Source organism: Dermochelys coriacea, chromosome 6 (genome assembly GCF_009764565.3).
Source record: "Dermochelys coriacea isolate rDerCor1 chromosome 6, rDerCor1.pri.v4, whole genome shotgun sequence".
NCBI classification, from domain to species: domain Eukaryota; kingdom Metazoa; phylum Chordata; order Testudines; family Dermochelyidae; genus Dermochelys; species Dermochelys coriacea.
The window spans coordinates 4,507,582-4,522,530 of NC_050073.1; the positions used below are offsets into that span (position 1 = coordinate 4,507,582).

Consider the following 14,949-nt stretch of genomic DNA (forward strand, 5'->3'; position numbering starts at 1 on the left):
CCACCTCAAAATACTTACTGGATGGAGGACTCTCTCCTAGGAAGCAATGACTGAAAAAGATTTGGGTGCATAATCAGCTGAGCATGAGCTCCCAGTGTGATGTTGTGACCAAAAGGGCTAATGCGATCGTGGAATGCATGAACAGGAGAATCTCAAGAAGGATTAAAGAGATTATTTTACCTCTGTATTTGGCTCTGGTGCAATCATTGCTGAAATCCTGTGTCCAGTTCTGGTGCTCACAATTCAAGAAGAGTATGGATAAATTGGAAAGAGTCAGATAAGAGCCACAAGAATGATTAAAGGATTAGAAAATCTGCCTTACAGTGACAAATTCAAGGAGCTCAAGCTATTTAGCTTAACAAAGAGAAGGTTAAGGGAAGGCATGATTACACTCCATAAGAACCTACTTGGAAAACAGAAATTTGATAATGGGCTCTTCAGTCTAGCAGACAAAGGTATAACAAGATCCAACGGCTGGAATTTGAAGCTAGACAAATTCAGACTGGAAATAAGGCATAAATTTTGAAGAGTGAGAGGAATTAACCACTGGAGCAATTTACCAAGGGTTGCAGTGGATTCTCCATCACTGGCAATTTTTAAATCAAGATTCAGAGTGCTAGCTGTGTTAGTCTGTATCAGCAAAAACAATGGGGAGTCCTTGTGGCACTTTAGAGACTAACAAATTTATCTGGGCATAAGCTTTCGTGGGCTAAAACCCACTTCATCAGATACATGGAGTGGAAAATACAGTAGCAGGTATAAATATACAGTACATGAAAAGATGGGAATTGCCTTACCAAGTGGGGGATCAGTGCTAACGAGACAATTCAATTAACAGTAGAATACCAAGAGAGGAAAAAATCACTTTTGTAGTGGTAATGAGAGTGGCCCATTTCAAACAGTTGACAAGAAGGTGTGAGTAACAGTAGGGACAAACTAGTTTTTGTAAAGATTGTATGTTTTTCTAAAAGCTCTGCTCTAGGAATTATTTTGAAGAAGCTCTCTGGCCGATGTTACATGGGAGATGATCACAGTGGTCCTTTCTGGCACTGGCATCAATGAATTTATAAATAACTGAATTGTGCCAGGCCCTGCATAGACACACAGTGAAATACAGTTCCTGCCCCAAAGAGCTCATCATCTGAATTTTGATTATCCCCATTTTACACTTTGAGAACAGAGACTCAGAGAAATTAATAAGCTGACCTAAAACCCATGGGAGTCTTCCCACTGACTTCAGTGGGCTTTGGATCAGTCTGCGAACCCCCAACCTTGGCCCCAGGAGAGGGGAAGGAGCAGAGAAGGATGGCTAGATCTGGTGAGATCCTGGAGAGTGAAGAGACGGGGCCCCCATGGGATGGGCACAGACATTAGGGGACAGGCTGAGCCTGTGGTGGTTAATGATCCTTGCTGGGAGAGGAGTATGGGAGGGGGACATGTCCCCAGCAAGGACAGGATTTCTGATAGAAATGACTCAAAACACCTCCTCCTGTTCCCCAGGATGCCCAAATCCAGCCTCCAGCCCTTCACTCTGCCCACCTGCATCAATAAAATTCAATAAAGATGAGTGATAACCAATAAAGATGACCAAAAATGGTTCGTATCATTCTGGGGTGGATTAACAGGAGTGTCCTACATAAGACACAGGAGGTAATTGTCCTGTTCTATTCGGCACTGGTGAGGCCTTAGCTGGAGAACTGTGTCAAATCCTGGGCACCACAGAAAGATGTGAATAAATTATAGAGTCCAGAGAACAGCAACAAAAATGATATAAGGTTTAGGAAACCTGACCTAGCAGAACTCTTAAAAAGCCAGGCATGTTTAGTCTCGAGAAGAGAAGGCTGTGGGGGGACCTGAGAAGAGCCTTTAAATATGTTAAGGGTTGTTATAAAGAGGATGAAGATCAATTGTTCTCCCTGTCCACTGAAGGAAGGACAAAAAGCAACGGACTTTATCCGCAGCAAGGGAGATTTAGGTTAGATATTAGGGAAAACTTTCTAAATTTTAAGGGTAGTTAACCTCTGCAATAGGCTCCCGAGAGAGATTGTGGAATCCCTGACATTGGAGGTTTTTAAGAACAGGTGGGACAAACACCTGCCAGGGATAGGGTTACTTGGCCCTGTCTCAGCACAGGGGGCTGGAATTGATGACCTCTTGAGGTCTCTTCGAGTCCTACATTTCTATGATTCTATCACTGCAGCTTCTCTTTCAGCCTGGCTGGGTGCACCGTGTCCCCAGGGGCAGCCCTGCTTCCCCTCCTCCACATCCCCTGGCCGGATGAAGGGATCCCTGTACAGGCGACTGGCAGTGGGCACATCTGACAGGCCCCTTTCCTTGGCATGAGTCCTCTGGTGCTGGGCCAGAGCCGAGCCCTGAGAGAATCCCCTCCCACAGTGGGGACAGACATAGGGCCGCTCCCCAGTGTGGATCCGAACGTGCTGTGTCAACGCCGAGCTCTGCTTGAAGCTTTTGTTGCATTGGGTGCAGCGGTAGGGCCGCTCACCCGTGTGGGTGCGCTGGTGCCGCTTAAGGGCCGAGCGGTCCCCAAAGCCCTTCCCACAGTCCCCACAGCAGTGGGGGGTCTCACCGGTGTGGGTCCGCTGGTGCTGGACCAGCGCTGAGCTCTGGCTGAAGCTCTTTCCGCACTGGGCGCAGTGGAAGGGCCGCTCCCCGGTGTGCAGCCGCCGGTGGGTGGTCAGCGCCGATCTCTGGCTGAAGCTCTTCCCACACTGGGGACATGGGTATGGTCTTTCGCCCCGGTGGGTACGCTGGTGTTGCAGCAGGGATGACCGCTGGGTGAACCCTTTGCCGCACTCCCCGCAGGCGTTGGGCCGCTCACCGGTGTGGGTGCGCCGGTGCCCATTGAGGATGGAGCGCCGCATGAACCCCTTTCCGCACTGGGGGCAGATATGGGGCTTCTCCCCAGTGTGCACCCGCCGGTGCTCCGTCAGCGACGAGCCGTGCCGGAAGCTCTTCCCGCACTCGGGACACTTGTGGGCCCGCTCTCCGGAGTGCACCACCAGATGTGCCACCAGGGTGGCGATCTCCCCGAAGCGGCGGCCGCACTCCATGCACTTGTAGGGCAGCTCCCCCGTGTGGCTGCTCTGGTGCCGCAGCAGGTTGGTGCGGGTGCTGTAGGCCACCCCGCAGTGAGTGCAGATGTAGGGTTTTAACCCGGCATGGACGTGCCCGTGGCGGGTCAGGTGCTCCTTGTGGCGGAAGCTCTTCCCGCACTTGGCACATGGGTAAGGCCTGGCACCGGTGTGGATGCGCTGGTGACGGAGTAGGTTGGATCGGATGGCAAAGCTCCTCCCACAGTCAGGGCACTGGTAGGGCCTCTCGCCCGTGTGGGTGCGCTGGTGTTTGATGAACTCCGAGCTCTTCCCAAAGCTTTTCCCACAATCTCCGCAGATGATGGGCCCCTCTCTTGCCCGCGGGTGACCACTGGCCTTGGGTCTTTCCTGCTGAGACGGCTTCCCCTTCTGCCATCCCACCCCACCCGATGCCTCTCCCCACTCCGGGCTCTGGGACTTCCTGTGCAGCTCCACTCCTGCAGACCCTTCCTGCTGGGGGTTTTCCCTCCTGGCATCTGCTGGGAGAGAGAAAGAATCCAGCCAGGGTCTGACCATGTGCTTCCACATCTCTGCTGGGATCAGAAACAGGCTCATCTCACAGGAACCCCTCATTCAAGAAGCTGGACATTACCACAGCTTGGCAGAACCATGACAGTGACATGGATCTAATGGCTCACATAGCAAGTACAGAGAGAGCATCCAGTAGGTCGCCTCAGCATTGATCAGTGGGGGGCGCTGTGCTGCAGGGAGTGGGGGAGGGAAAGGGGCATCACTGCATACAAGCCAATGGAGTATCACTCGTTTACACCAGCTGGGGATCTGGCCCTGCCTTTTTAAGGTCTAACATGCCTAGAGATATCAACCAGACCCTGTTCGCCCATCCTTTGTCTCCCCTTTGCCCATCCTTTGTCGTTCAAAAGGGTAATCTCCTTGGGGCAGGCACCATGTCTATCTTTGTGTTTGTGCAGCACCTGGCTCAGTGGGGCTCAGATCCTGAACAGGGCCTGTGGGCGTTGCCATAGTAACTGGGACAGAACTGGGTGGGCGTTCCCAGCTTTTCCCTTCTCTCCCGGACAGTCTCCAAGCTGGTGTCGCTCATTCCTCACCTGTGCCGGCGCCTCTCATGATCTCCCTTTCCTTGGAGCCCTGGAGATCCGGCACCCTCGGCCCTTCCCCTCGCTCCATCCAGGAGATAGCAGCCGGGTCAGGGATGGGGACTCCTGCTGGCGGGGAAGGAAACAGGTGAGACGGCACATGGTGAAATCTCACCCAAGGGCTCAGTACAGAGAACATGTCCCTGGTTTTAACCCCGGCCCCGCTCTCTGCTGGGTGGAGAGCAGGATCCAAGCAGGGGGGGAATGTTCACAGGGATCCTTTGGAACAATGAGACACCTGGGGGCAGACGGGCTGTACCCTGTAGGGGAGTCAGGGATTCCCACGCACAGGTGAGCTGGATGCAGGCAGACAACAAAAATAAAACCCAGATCTAACCCCACATAGATAACTTATCTGATGGGCCAAAACCACCTTGGCCACTTCTGAACCCCCATGCCCACCATCTCCTGATCCTCAAAGGGCCCCGTCGCCTCACCCAGCAAGATCAGAGCTTGGTAATTCTCCTGCATGACGTCCCTGTAGAGCTGCCTCTGGCTTTCGTCCAGGAGCCCCCACTCTTCCCAGGAGAAAAACACGGCCACCTCCTCGAACGACACTGGCACCTGGAACCACAAGAAACCCAATGGTCCCATCTGACAGCAGGGGGAAGCAGGGATGAGGAAGGAGTGTCAGGGAGGGAGGGAGGAAGAGGGAGAGTGGGGCAGAAAGGGGATGGGATGATATTCACAAGGGAAAGAATTCTCCCTGCTACCAAAATAGGACTGAACCCCTCCCTTGCTATAGCCAATGGGCTTGTGCAATAGATTTCAGTGCCTCAGGATCCAGCACCCTACAGCTGTTCAAAATAAAGTCTCAGACAGAGCGGGATCGGTGCCCAGAGGGCTTTTGAAGGATCCCTCCAAGCCTCAGAGAGGAACCAGTTAATGTCCCGTAGGAGAGACGCTGAGCTCCATCCTTCGACAGCGAGGATGGGATGACCACGCAGCTCACCTGGAAGCCGACCATGGGGATTGATGACACGGACTCCTGCTCATCATCGCTCTCCTCCTCGGATATCTGGGGCAGAAGCTGATCTGGGAAGGGCGGGGGAGAGGAGTGTGAAGAACATATTATGTGGGGGTCCCAATGCGGGTATCTTCCCCCTTCAAGACAAACCCTTCTGCTCCCACGTGCTGGGGTCATGCTGAGCCCCTGGCACCCGCTCGCCCCTTGCAGGGCTGCCCCCTTGGCACAGGTCTTAGCCCTCCAGTGCTCCTTCAGCTACTCTCCCACCCCATCCTGATCACCCTGCTCAGTACCCCTTTCCCGTCGCTCTCGGGGCTCCTGGGACGGCGTGCTCCAGGATCCTGGAAGTTCCTCCTGGGATACACACTTCAGTTGCACCAGCTGGAGGCTCGGGGAATCCATCTTGTCTGAGACCACTTCCTGCCCAGCTTGATTGAACTGCAACCAGGACTCCAGCAGAGCCTGGGAGAAAGAGATAACAGGGGAACATTACGTGGAGGGGCGTATGCATCCTAGCCACAAAGGGCAAGCACAGCTGAGAGCTCAGGCCTCACCGTGGTGCAACCCTCAAGGCTTCTGGGGTTTCCAGGCTAAGTGCTCTGGCTTGGAGCTGCCGTGGGCCCTGCAAACTCCCCCACCTCCGCTCCTCAATCCTGGCTGCTTCTTTCCAGCCTCCAGGCAGTGATTTCCTGTCTCTGCTGCTGTTTCTCTCCCTCCCCTGGAGCCACCTATGGCTGCCGCTCTCTGTGTTTCCCCAGCACCTGGTGCCCACAGCTAACTGCCCAGCCAGCTGGGGTGATTCCCCTGGGCCCTGGCCTGAGGATGCTGCAGGGATGCACAAGAGTGACTCTGAGTCCAGGATGCAGGGGGCTGGACAGGAAGGTCCCAGTGCTATTACAGTCCCCGCTTCTGGCACAGCAGGTTTGGGAGATTGTTGGTTTTAACCCATTAACTTCCCAGATTGGAAAACGCTGTTTTTCTGATGAATGAGCCCATCCCTGCTGGCTCTGTGCACCACAGTCCAGGCCCTCCAAGGTATTTAGGCTCCTAACTTCCAGTGATTTGGGGCCCTGGGGTCGGCACTGGTTGTAAGGGGGAGATTTCAAAGGACGTTACGAGACTAAATATCTTTGAGGATCTGGGATATAGGCTCCCCCAGGGAAGCCAGCAACTCCACTGGGAATTGCCCTTCGCCAGCCCTCCCTGCACAGTGGTGCTAGAACAGTTTTTGGAGTGGGGGGTGCTAAGCTGCACCCCTCTAACCCCTATCCATGCCCCTCACCACCCCCTAGAGCTGGGGCCAGGAGCAGGGCCGTGGCTCTGGGATTGGGGAACGTGGATGGGATAAGACGACAGAGGTTGGAGCCACAGCTAGGGCCAAGTGTGGAGTTCTGGTCATGAGGCCAGTCACTGGAACCCTGCATGCAGGGCTGGTGGCCAGCAGCCTGTGGCCAGGACCCTGGGGCCGGCAGTGGAGCCCTCGGGCACGGGGCCGACACCCCACATGCAGGGCTGGCAGCGAAGCCCCTGGGCAGCAGCGGGGCCTGCAGCTAGAACCTCAGGGGGCAGAGGGGTGCAGGGCCAGCGGCCAGGACCCTGGGCGGCAGGGGTGCAGGGTGGGGATGCAAAACCTAGCGGTGCTGCAGCACGCCCTGCAAGCCTATGTCCCGCGCTATGTCACTCTTTGGTCACACTGATGGATGCATGGGCTTCTTTGGGGGAATGCAATTCTGCTTTCCATTGTTGGCCCACTAATGAGCCCTGTCAGGTTAAAGAGTGGGGGGCGCTCTCCTCTCTCAGCCAGTGCTGACCCCAATGTTGTACAGGGAGTGCTGGGCTGAGATGGTGCCTGGTTCGGTACCGATCACACATCTCTTCTCAAGGGATGGGACTTGAACCATGGTGTCCCGGCTCAATCCACTCCTGGATGTTCCTTGTCACTTCCTCACCCCCTCCCTATCCCACACAGCGTCATGGGGTACAGGAATCTCTTCCCTTTCCCGCCTTACAATTTGTGCAATATTTTGAGGTGAAAGATCAGCTATGGAGCCCACCCATTGCAAAGCCCACCACAAGTCCCCTCAGCAGACTCTGGGGAGGGCCGCAGGCCTGACGGGTCTGTGGCAGTTGCAAATGGTGGGAGGTTCAAACACTGGGGCCCGTGTCGTTGGAAATGGAGGGAAATTGGCCTGGTGGGTGGGGAGGTGGCTGTTGGAAATGACAGGAAATGTGTATGCTGGGGCCAGGAAGGCTCCATGGCAGCTGAAGGAAGCTCTATGCCAAGATCAGTAATCAGAAAGCTGCAGCTGTGGAAAAAAGAGTCTCAGACATCACAGCGAGGAGAATCTATGTACTTTATAGGCAGGCGTACCGTGCCATCCACAGATCTATTACGAAGACAATCTTTGTAGCCTCCCCAAGGCCTTTTGTGACTAGGAGTACCGTGGAGGATGGCATTTTTATTTTCTTCCCCCCAACACCTTGTCTCCCCTGCCAGCATGTTGGCAATCGCCCCTCTCCATCTCCACAGTCAAATCTGCGCTCTGGTAAATGCTTTTTCGGTGTGTGTTTGTACAGCGCCGAGCACAGTGGGGTCCTGGTCCATGAGTGGGGTTCCTAGGGGCTACCACACTACAGAGAAGAGTTCATCTTCACTAAGATACTGTTTATTGACCGGGGAGAAATAAGAAAGAGAAAACCACCAGCGAAAACCCCCGATGAAAAGCATTTTTTCACTCTTATCTAGGCATGGGCGGCACAGAGCCAGGGATCTCCATTATCAAGGCTAAAAATGCTACAGCTCTACCATTAGGGGCCACGCTGGGCCTAGGAGGGGTTAATGATCCCTGCCAAGTGGGGAAGGGGGGAAACTATCCCAACGTGGGGCACTTTGTTGGCCACCTCCACCGAAGAGGAGATGCCCGGGACCCCTGAGAAGCAGAACATAACTGCCCTTTACATTTTTCCTTCATAAAGTTTGTGTTTCATTTTTTATTCCAACCTCCCAGGCTCTGACCCCTCCATCTTGTCCCCGGCTGTCTGGGTAGGCGGGTGGCTCAGTGTCCCTGGAAAAAGCCCCACTACGTTTAATTCCTATTCCACCATCCGATGCCCAAACCCTCGATCCAGCCCCTCCCAAAAATCTTCCCTTCACTCAGGCTCCTCTTTAATCTTCAGGGAGGGTGCCGGCTCCTCTTTAATTTCCTGTGGCAGCTCCAGCTGCTCCTGTTTAACCTGATAGGGCCCATCTTGAATATGCAGAGGCGGCTCCGGTTCCTCCTTCACCTGCAGGGGTGTCCCCAGCTCCTCCTTTACCCGTGGGGTCATCTCACAATCCCATGTCCCCGGCGGGAGAACCACCACCACCTCCTCGGGCTCGCTGCCACCCTCCCCTGGCTGAACGAAGGGGTCCTTGTAGAACCGTGTCCCCACGGCCTCGTGGGAGCCGCCACTCTCCTTGGCATGAGTCCGCTGGTGCTTGGCGAGAGCCGACCGCTGGCTGAAGCTCTTGCCGCAATGGGTGCAGGAGAAGGGCCTCTCCTGCGTATGGATCCTGGTGTGCTGGACCAGCGTGGAGCTCTGCTTGAAGCCCTTCCCACACTGGCCGCAGCGGAAGGGCCGTTCGCCGGTGTGGGTCCGGTGGTGCCGCTTGAGGGCCGACATGCCGCTGAAGTTCCGCCCGCACTGGGCGCAGCCATAGGGCGACTCCCCCGTGTGGGTGCGGCGGTGCTGGGTCAGCGCCGAGCTCTGGCTGAAGCCTTTGCCGCACTGGCCACACTTGTAGGGCCGCTCGCCGGTGTGCAACCGCCGGTGCGTGGTCAGCACCGAGCGCTGGCTGAAGCTGCGCCCACAGTCCTCGCAGCGGTAGGGTGTCTCGCCGGTGTGGATCCGGCGGTGCTGCACCAGAGCGGAGCTAGCGATGAAGCTCTTGGGGCAGTCGGGGCACTGGTGAGGCTTCTCTCCAGTGTGGGACCGCTGGTGCTGCAGCAGCGAGTGCCGCTTGGTGAAGCACTTCCCACAGACGTCGCAGACGTTGGGCCGCTCCCCCGAGTGGCCCCGCACGTGGTCGTTGAAGGTGGCACGGCGCATGAAGCTCTCCCCACACTGGGGGCAGACGTGGGGCCTCTCCCCGGTGTGCACCCGCCGGTGCTCCGTCAGTGACGAGCCGCGCCGGAAGCTCTTCCCGCACTCGGGACACTTGTGGGCCCGCTCCCCGGTGTGCGCCACCAGATGCGCCACTAGGGCGGCAATCTCCCCGAAGCGCCGGCCGCACTCCGTGCACTTGTAGGGCAGCTCCCCTGTGTGGCCACTCTGGTGCCGCAGCAGGTTGGTGCGGGTGCTGTAGGCCGCCCCGCAGTGAGCACAGACGTAGGGCTTTAACCCGGCGTGGACACGGCCGTGGCGGGTCAGGTGGCCTTTCTGCCGGAAGCTCTTCCCGCACTCGGCACACTGGAAGGGCCTGGCGCCGGTGTGGATGTGCTGGTGTTTGCTGAGGGTGGAGTGGAAGGCAAAGCTCCTCCCACAGTCAGGGCAGCTGTAAGGTTTCTCTCCTGTGTGGACCCGCTGGTGCTTGAAGAGGTCATAGTTCTTCACAAAGCTCTTCCCGCAGTCGCCACAGATGACACGGCCCACCCGCCTGTGCCGTGCCTGGTGTGCGGATTTAGCCTGGGCCTTCCCCTGTCCGAGCCCCATCCCACCCTGGCTCTCGACGGCCTCTCCCTGCTCGAGGTTCTGAGACATCCCATGTGGCTTTGCTCCCACGGGCCCCTCCCACTGGTGATTCTCCTCCTCGTTCTCACTCACTGTCCCGGCACCTGCTGGGAGAGAGAGAGAGAATCCAGCTGGGGCTTGTTCCCGGCGCCGAGTAGAAAGGGGGCAGCAAAGGGGTTTGTCACCGAGCAGGAAACCTGATGGGCAGGAAGCGAATCCCCCAAACCCTTCCCTGAGGGCAGAGGAGCAGAGGTTCTGCCCCAACAGCCCAGCTGAGTCCTCAGAGAAAGCCGGAGTTAGGCAGGGCAGATGGGATCCAGGCGTGACACCTGCCATGAGGACAAGGTACCTGCTGGGACAATACAGAGCAAGTGGAGATAGAACTGGGGGGCCTTCTGTGGCTTTGCTGGGATCCCAGCTTTTCCCTTCACTCCCGGACAGTCTCCGAGCCAGTGTCACTCATTCCTCACCTGTGTGGTCACCTCTGGGGATCTCCCTTTCCTTGGAGCCCTGGAGATCCGGGACCCTCGGTTCTTCCCCTTGCTCCACCTGGGAGGTCATGGCCAGGTCAGGGATGGGGAATCCTGCTGACAGGGAAGGAAACAGGCAAGATGGCACCTGGTGAAATCTCCCATGGGGGCTTGATACAGGGAACGTTCCCAGATTTTAACCTTGACCATGTTCTCTGCTGGGAGAAACACAGAGGGGGAAAGTATACCAGAGGGGGAAAGTTCATGGGGACCCATTGGGGCAGTAAGAGGCCAGTGGGGAGAGATGGGCTGCTCCCCTGTAGGGGAGTCAAGGATGCAAACACAAAGAGGCTGTGGGGGGGCTCACGCAAATGGAAACTATTAAGCCATTTTAAAACTTGTTAACTGACTCGAGTCTCTTCCAAGAATGGAGATGACCCCAGAGCAGTTGCCCTGGGCAGTTGAGTGGGCACATGCTTCCCCCAGCTCCTAATCCTCGAGAAGAAGCAACTCCTCACCCAGCAAAATCAGAGTCTCATAATGCTCATGGAAGACGCCCTGTAGAGCTGCCTCTGCCCTTCATCCAGGTCACCCCACTCTTTCTTGAGGAAGCACACGACCACCTCCTTGAACGTCACTGGCACCTGGAACCACAAGGGACCCCCTCAGAACCTACTCCACCAATTCCCTTCCCTCCACAAAATCAGTGCATGAGCCACAAGGGGCACCACAGAAAGCTTGTGGCGAAACCCCAAGAAAGCAAGGAAGCAGCGAGAGGTTTCCTTGGTGTTCGTTTTGGAAGAGAGAGATTACTAAGAAGGGCTGGGGCAGGAAAGGAAGAGAAGGGATATGCTCCTACAACAGAGTCAAAAGATCCATATATTGAAGCCAAAAGGGACTGTTCTGATCATCTCGTCCAACTCCTTAGATAACTCAGGTGAGAGGATTTCACTCAGCAATTCCTGTATCCAGCCCAATAACTTGTGGTTGAACTAGAGCATAAATTTTAGAAGGAGAGGTCCCATCTGGATTTCAAGACTCCCTCCTTTGAGAAGCTGGTTAATCACACTCCCTGTTTAAAATGTGTGCCTTATTTCCAGAATGAAGTAATCTAGCTTCCACTTCAAGCCTTTGGATCTTGCTCCTTCTTTGCCTACTAGGTTAACAGAGTCCTCTGCCCTCAAGAATCTCCTCCCCATAAAGGTGGTTATAGAGTGTGATCAAGTTACCTTTTCACCTTCTCTTCAGTGAGCTAAATCAATCTTGTTAGAGAGCCAGGGCTGCTCTGTGGGAATATGGTGGATTACCCAGGCCTTTCCAACATGTGAAAGTGGGAGTGAAACCTGAGAGGAAGTGGTGAGAGACTCCAGTGCAGCCTGTATCTCTCTAAATCCTCTGGTCCTTGCTAACTGGCTCCTGGTACCAAACCTGCCCTCTCTAAGCGAGGAGGATAAAGAAATAGACAACTCCAGCTATACCTTCTGGACTCTTCCCAGTCAGGGAGATCATGTTGGCTGGCAAAGGGAGAGATTTTGAAGAGCTGACCCCAACCAAATTACCTCCCCTCTGCAGCCTTCTGGGCTTCGCACTCAGATTGGCTACGGCTTCCAAACAGTCTCCTGTTGCGAGTGGTCAAGACGGAGGCTGCCCCCCTGTAGACCAGGCCAGGATGATTCATGCTGTAGCAATCTCCAGAGGCTGAGATTGCTGCAACTCTTCACATGTAGCCTCGAGCTGTGATATCACAAGCGCTTCGGCTGGCCCAGAACGGAGAAGCTGATAGCCACCTGACTACAGTTCTGCTCCTCCACAATGCCTCGCTGCTTCTCAGCCTCCATTTTGGTCCGCATGCCGTAAAATGGCTAAACTCTCCCCTCGCCTCACGATCCTCTGAGGGCACAAAGGATTGTGGGAATTGGGCAAAACAGGTGTATGTACTTCGGTCTGTCTGTCCACCCCTGAACTCTGTCTCCTCCAGGGTACCCCTCTCTCCATGAGATGGTCTCTCTCGCCTTTCACTGCGCTACCTCTGCTCCTCTGAATCAACTGTGCCACCCCACGTCCTCCCCACAACTTCCAGGCCCATGGAGAAGCCAGCACATTCCCTGGCAGGTGGAGGGAGCTGGGATTCCTGCCTCCGGCCTGTGCTGTGCTGCTGAGCAGAGAGGCCTCATCTCCACGCAAGATGCTGTGATGGCCACCATCTCAGCCAACACAGCAGGGACCTGCAGAACTAAGAGCGCACGCTGCGGCAGCTTGAACTGAAGAACCAAGGCTCTGCAAAGCAGGCTGGAACGTCGCGACTCCTATCCTCTGTGGGTCAGGCACAGAGGGGAGATCTGTGGCATACAATTACCAATGCGCAACAACTGCTTCTCGGTGGGGTGGGAGGGGGAAATCAGTGGCCCCTGTGCCCATGAGAAGGGTCTGCCAAGTCGCCACCATCCCCTGGGGGTGGGAAACCCTGCAGATAGGGCATAAAGGGGATAGATGGGGGAGAAAAGGAGGAGAAGGGAGGGACGGGTTTGGTAGGCCAGCAAACCCAGGATGGCTCGGCAGAAGCTCACCTAGAAGCCGGGCATAAGAAGCCAGGGCAGGGGCTCCTGCCCTCCATCACTCCCCTCCTCATGCGGACCGGACAGCTGGTGCAAATCTGGAAAGGAAACAGGGTCAGGAACCAGACCCACTCTGGCCAGGGTATCTTAGGGATCAAACCCCTCTGCTAGAGCCCAGGGCCACTCCCACGAGGAGCAGGCCCTGCTGGAAACACAATCAGCCCCATTAGCAGCCCCCAAGCTCCAGCCACTTGGGGAGCAGCTCCCCCTCCTCGTTCTGGAGCTCCTCTGGCGAGGAGGTGCATCCCCACCCTGGAACCACCTGAACTGGGTCTGGGAAACCGTCTAGTCACTGTACAACCGGCAGCTCCCCCACAGCTCTGCTGGTGCCCCTCCATCCTCACCCACAGGCCCTGCTATCCCAGCCCTGGGCTCCGTGCTGCCCCACAGCCCTACCGGTGCCCCTCAATCCCAACCCACAGCCCCGCTCTCATTTGCTCTTCTTGGCTGCTTGCACTCATTGCCTGCCCCTCTCGCTGGGACTCCCCGCCCCACTCACCGCTCCGGCCAGGGCGATTCCCCCTGGGGCTGCAGACGGGGATTCAGCCCCTTTGCACACAGGGTGCAGGGAGTGACTCCGAAGTGAGCCCGGGAGGGGAGGCTGGCACAGGAAGGTCCCTGGGTTACTGCGTCCCCATTTCAGATCACTTCCTGCTTCTCTCTCTCCGGCTTGGGAACTCCGTGGCCTTACCCCTGCATTTCCCCCCGTGTCGTCAGCCGCGAAAGCGAATCGCCCCAAAATTCACAATCACGAGATGAGCCTAAAAAAAACCCGTGAGCCGGGTGAAAAATCAGGCGTGGTTTAAAAAGCATGTGAGCTGGGTTCACGCGCATGAGACTTATTCAAACGTAATAAGCCAGGGCCGCGTCATGAGCATTTCTGGGGGAGCCCCCGCCCCTCACCCCCAGTCTGGGAAGGGACATGGCAGGATCACAAAGCCGACGTCAAATGCACACGCTACGCTCTGGGGTTCCCTGCTGGCGGCTGGCAGAGGAATCGGCTTAGCCGCTGCTGACCCCGATTGGCGTGGGGGGCTCAGTAGGGGGCGCTCTCCCCTCGCAGTCAGTGCTGGCCCCAGCGTCCCAAAGGAGCATTTCCTACGGAGGCAAACACCCTTGCCCCGCCCCCCGCCCCGCCCCTTGTCTGAGGCCCCGCCCCCCCCACTCATTCCATCCCCTCCGGTGCTCGCTCTCCCCACCCTCACTAGCTCATTTCCACCCGACTGGCTCAGGGGGTTCGGGTGCAGGAGGGGGTTGGGGCAGGGGGTTGGGCTGCTGGCTCCGGCTGGGGGTGCAGACTCGGGGGGGCTGGGGATGAGGGGTTTGGGGTGTAGGAGGGTGCTCCAGGGTGGGACTGAGGAATTTGGAGAGCAGGATGGGGATCAGGCCTGGGGCAGGGGGTTCGGGCATGGGAGGGGTCAGGGGTGCCGGCTCCGGCAGCACTTACCTCAAGCAGCTCCCGGAAGCAGCAGCATGTCCCCACTCCAGCTCCTACGCGGAGACGTGGACAGGAGGCTCTGCGCACTGCCCCATCCCCAGGCACTGCCCCTGCAGCTCCCATTGGCCGTGGTTCAGGCCAATGGGAGCTGCAGAACCAGCGCTTGGGGCGGGAGCAGCGCGTGGAGCCCCCTCATTGCCAGAGTAGGAGCCAGAGAGGGGACGTGCCATTGCTTCCAGGAGCCGCACAAGAGCCTTAGCCCCGCTGCACAACCGACCGGACTTTTAACGGCCCAGTCAGTGGTGCTGACCAGAGCCACCAGGGTCCTTTATTGACTGGGCGTTCTGGTCAAAAACCAGACATATGGCAACCCTATTCAGGGATTTGGGGGGTTCAGTAGGGGGTGCTCTCCCCCCAGGATTAGTGCAGCCCCAATGCAGTCCTAGGGGGGGCTGAGGTGCAGGGACCTAAGGCCAGTGCTACTTTGTCATGTTGATGGAGGTTCCAGCTTTCATGCTGGG

At 56.7% G+C, this 14,949-nt stretch overlaps 2 protein-coding genes across 7 annotated transcripts in view; both read right to left on the bottom strand.

The window, feature by feature from the left end:
- The window catches only part of LOC119856526 (zinc finger protein 572-like), a 568,866-nt gene that overhangs the window by 211,949 nt on the left and 341,968 nt on the right, over window positions 1-14,949 (bottom strand). The window lies entirely within an intron of this gene.
- Window positions 879-13,674, bottom strand: LOC119856506 (zinc finger protein 135-like). Its single transcript, XM_043516102.1, has 10 exons — window positions 13,490-13,674; window positions 12,943-13,028; window positions 10,894-11,019; window positions 10,376-10,489; window positions 8,350-10,012; window positions 5,489-5,679; window positions 5,181-5,263; window positions 4,666-4,792; window positions 4,181-4,297; window positions 879-3,592 (listed from the first exon to the last, which is right to left on the bottom strand). The coding sequence occupies exons 4-10, from the start codon at window positions 10,464-10,466 to the stop codon at window positions 2,181-2,183; spliced, it is 3,684 nt and encodes a 1,227-aa protein (XP_043372037.1). The 5' UTR covers window positions 10,467-10,489; window positions 10,894-11,019; window positions 12,943-13,028; window positions 13,490-13,674; the 3' UTR covers window positions 879-2,180.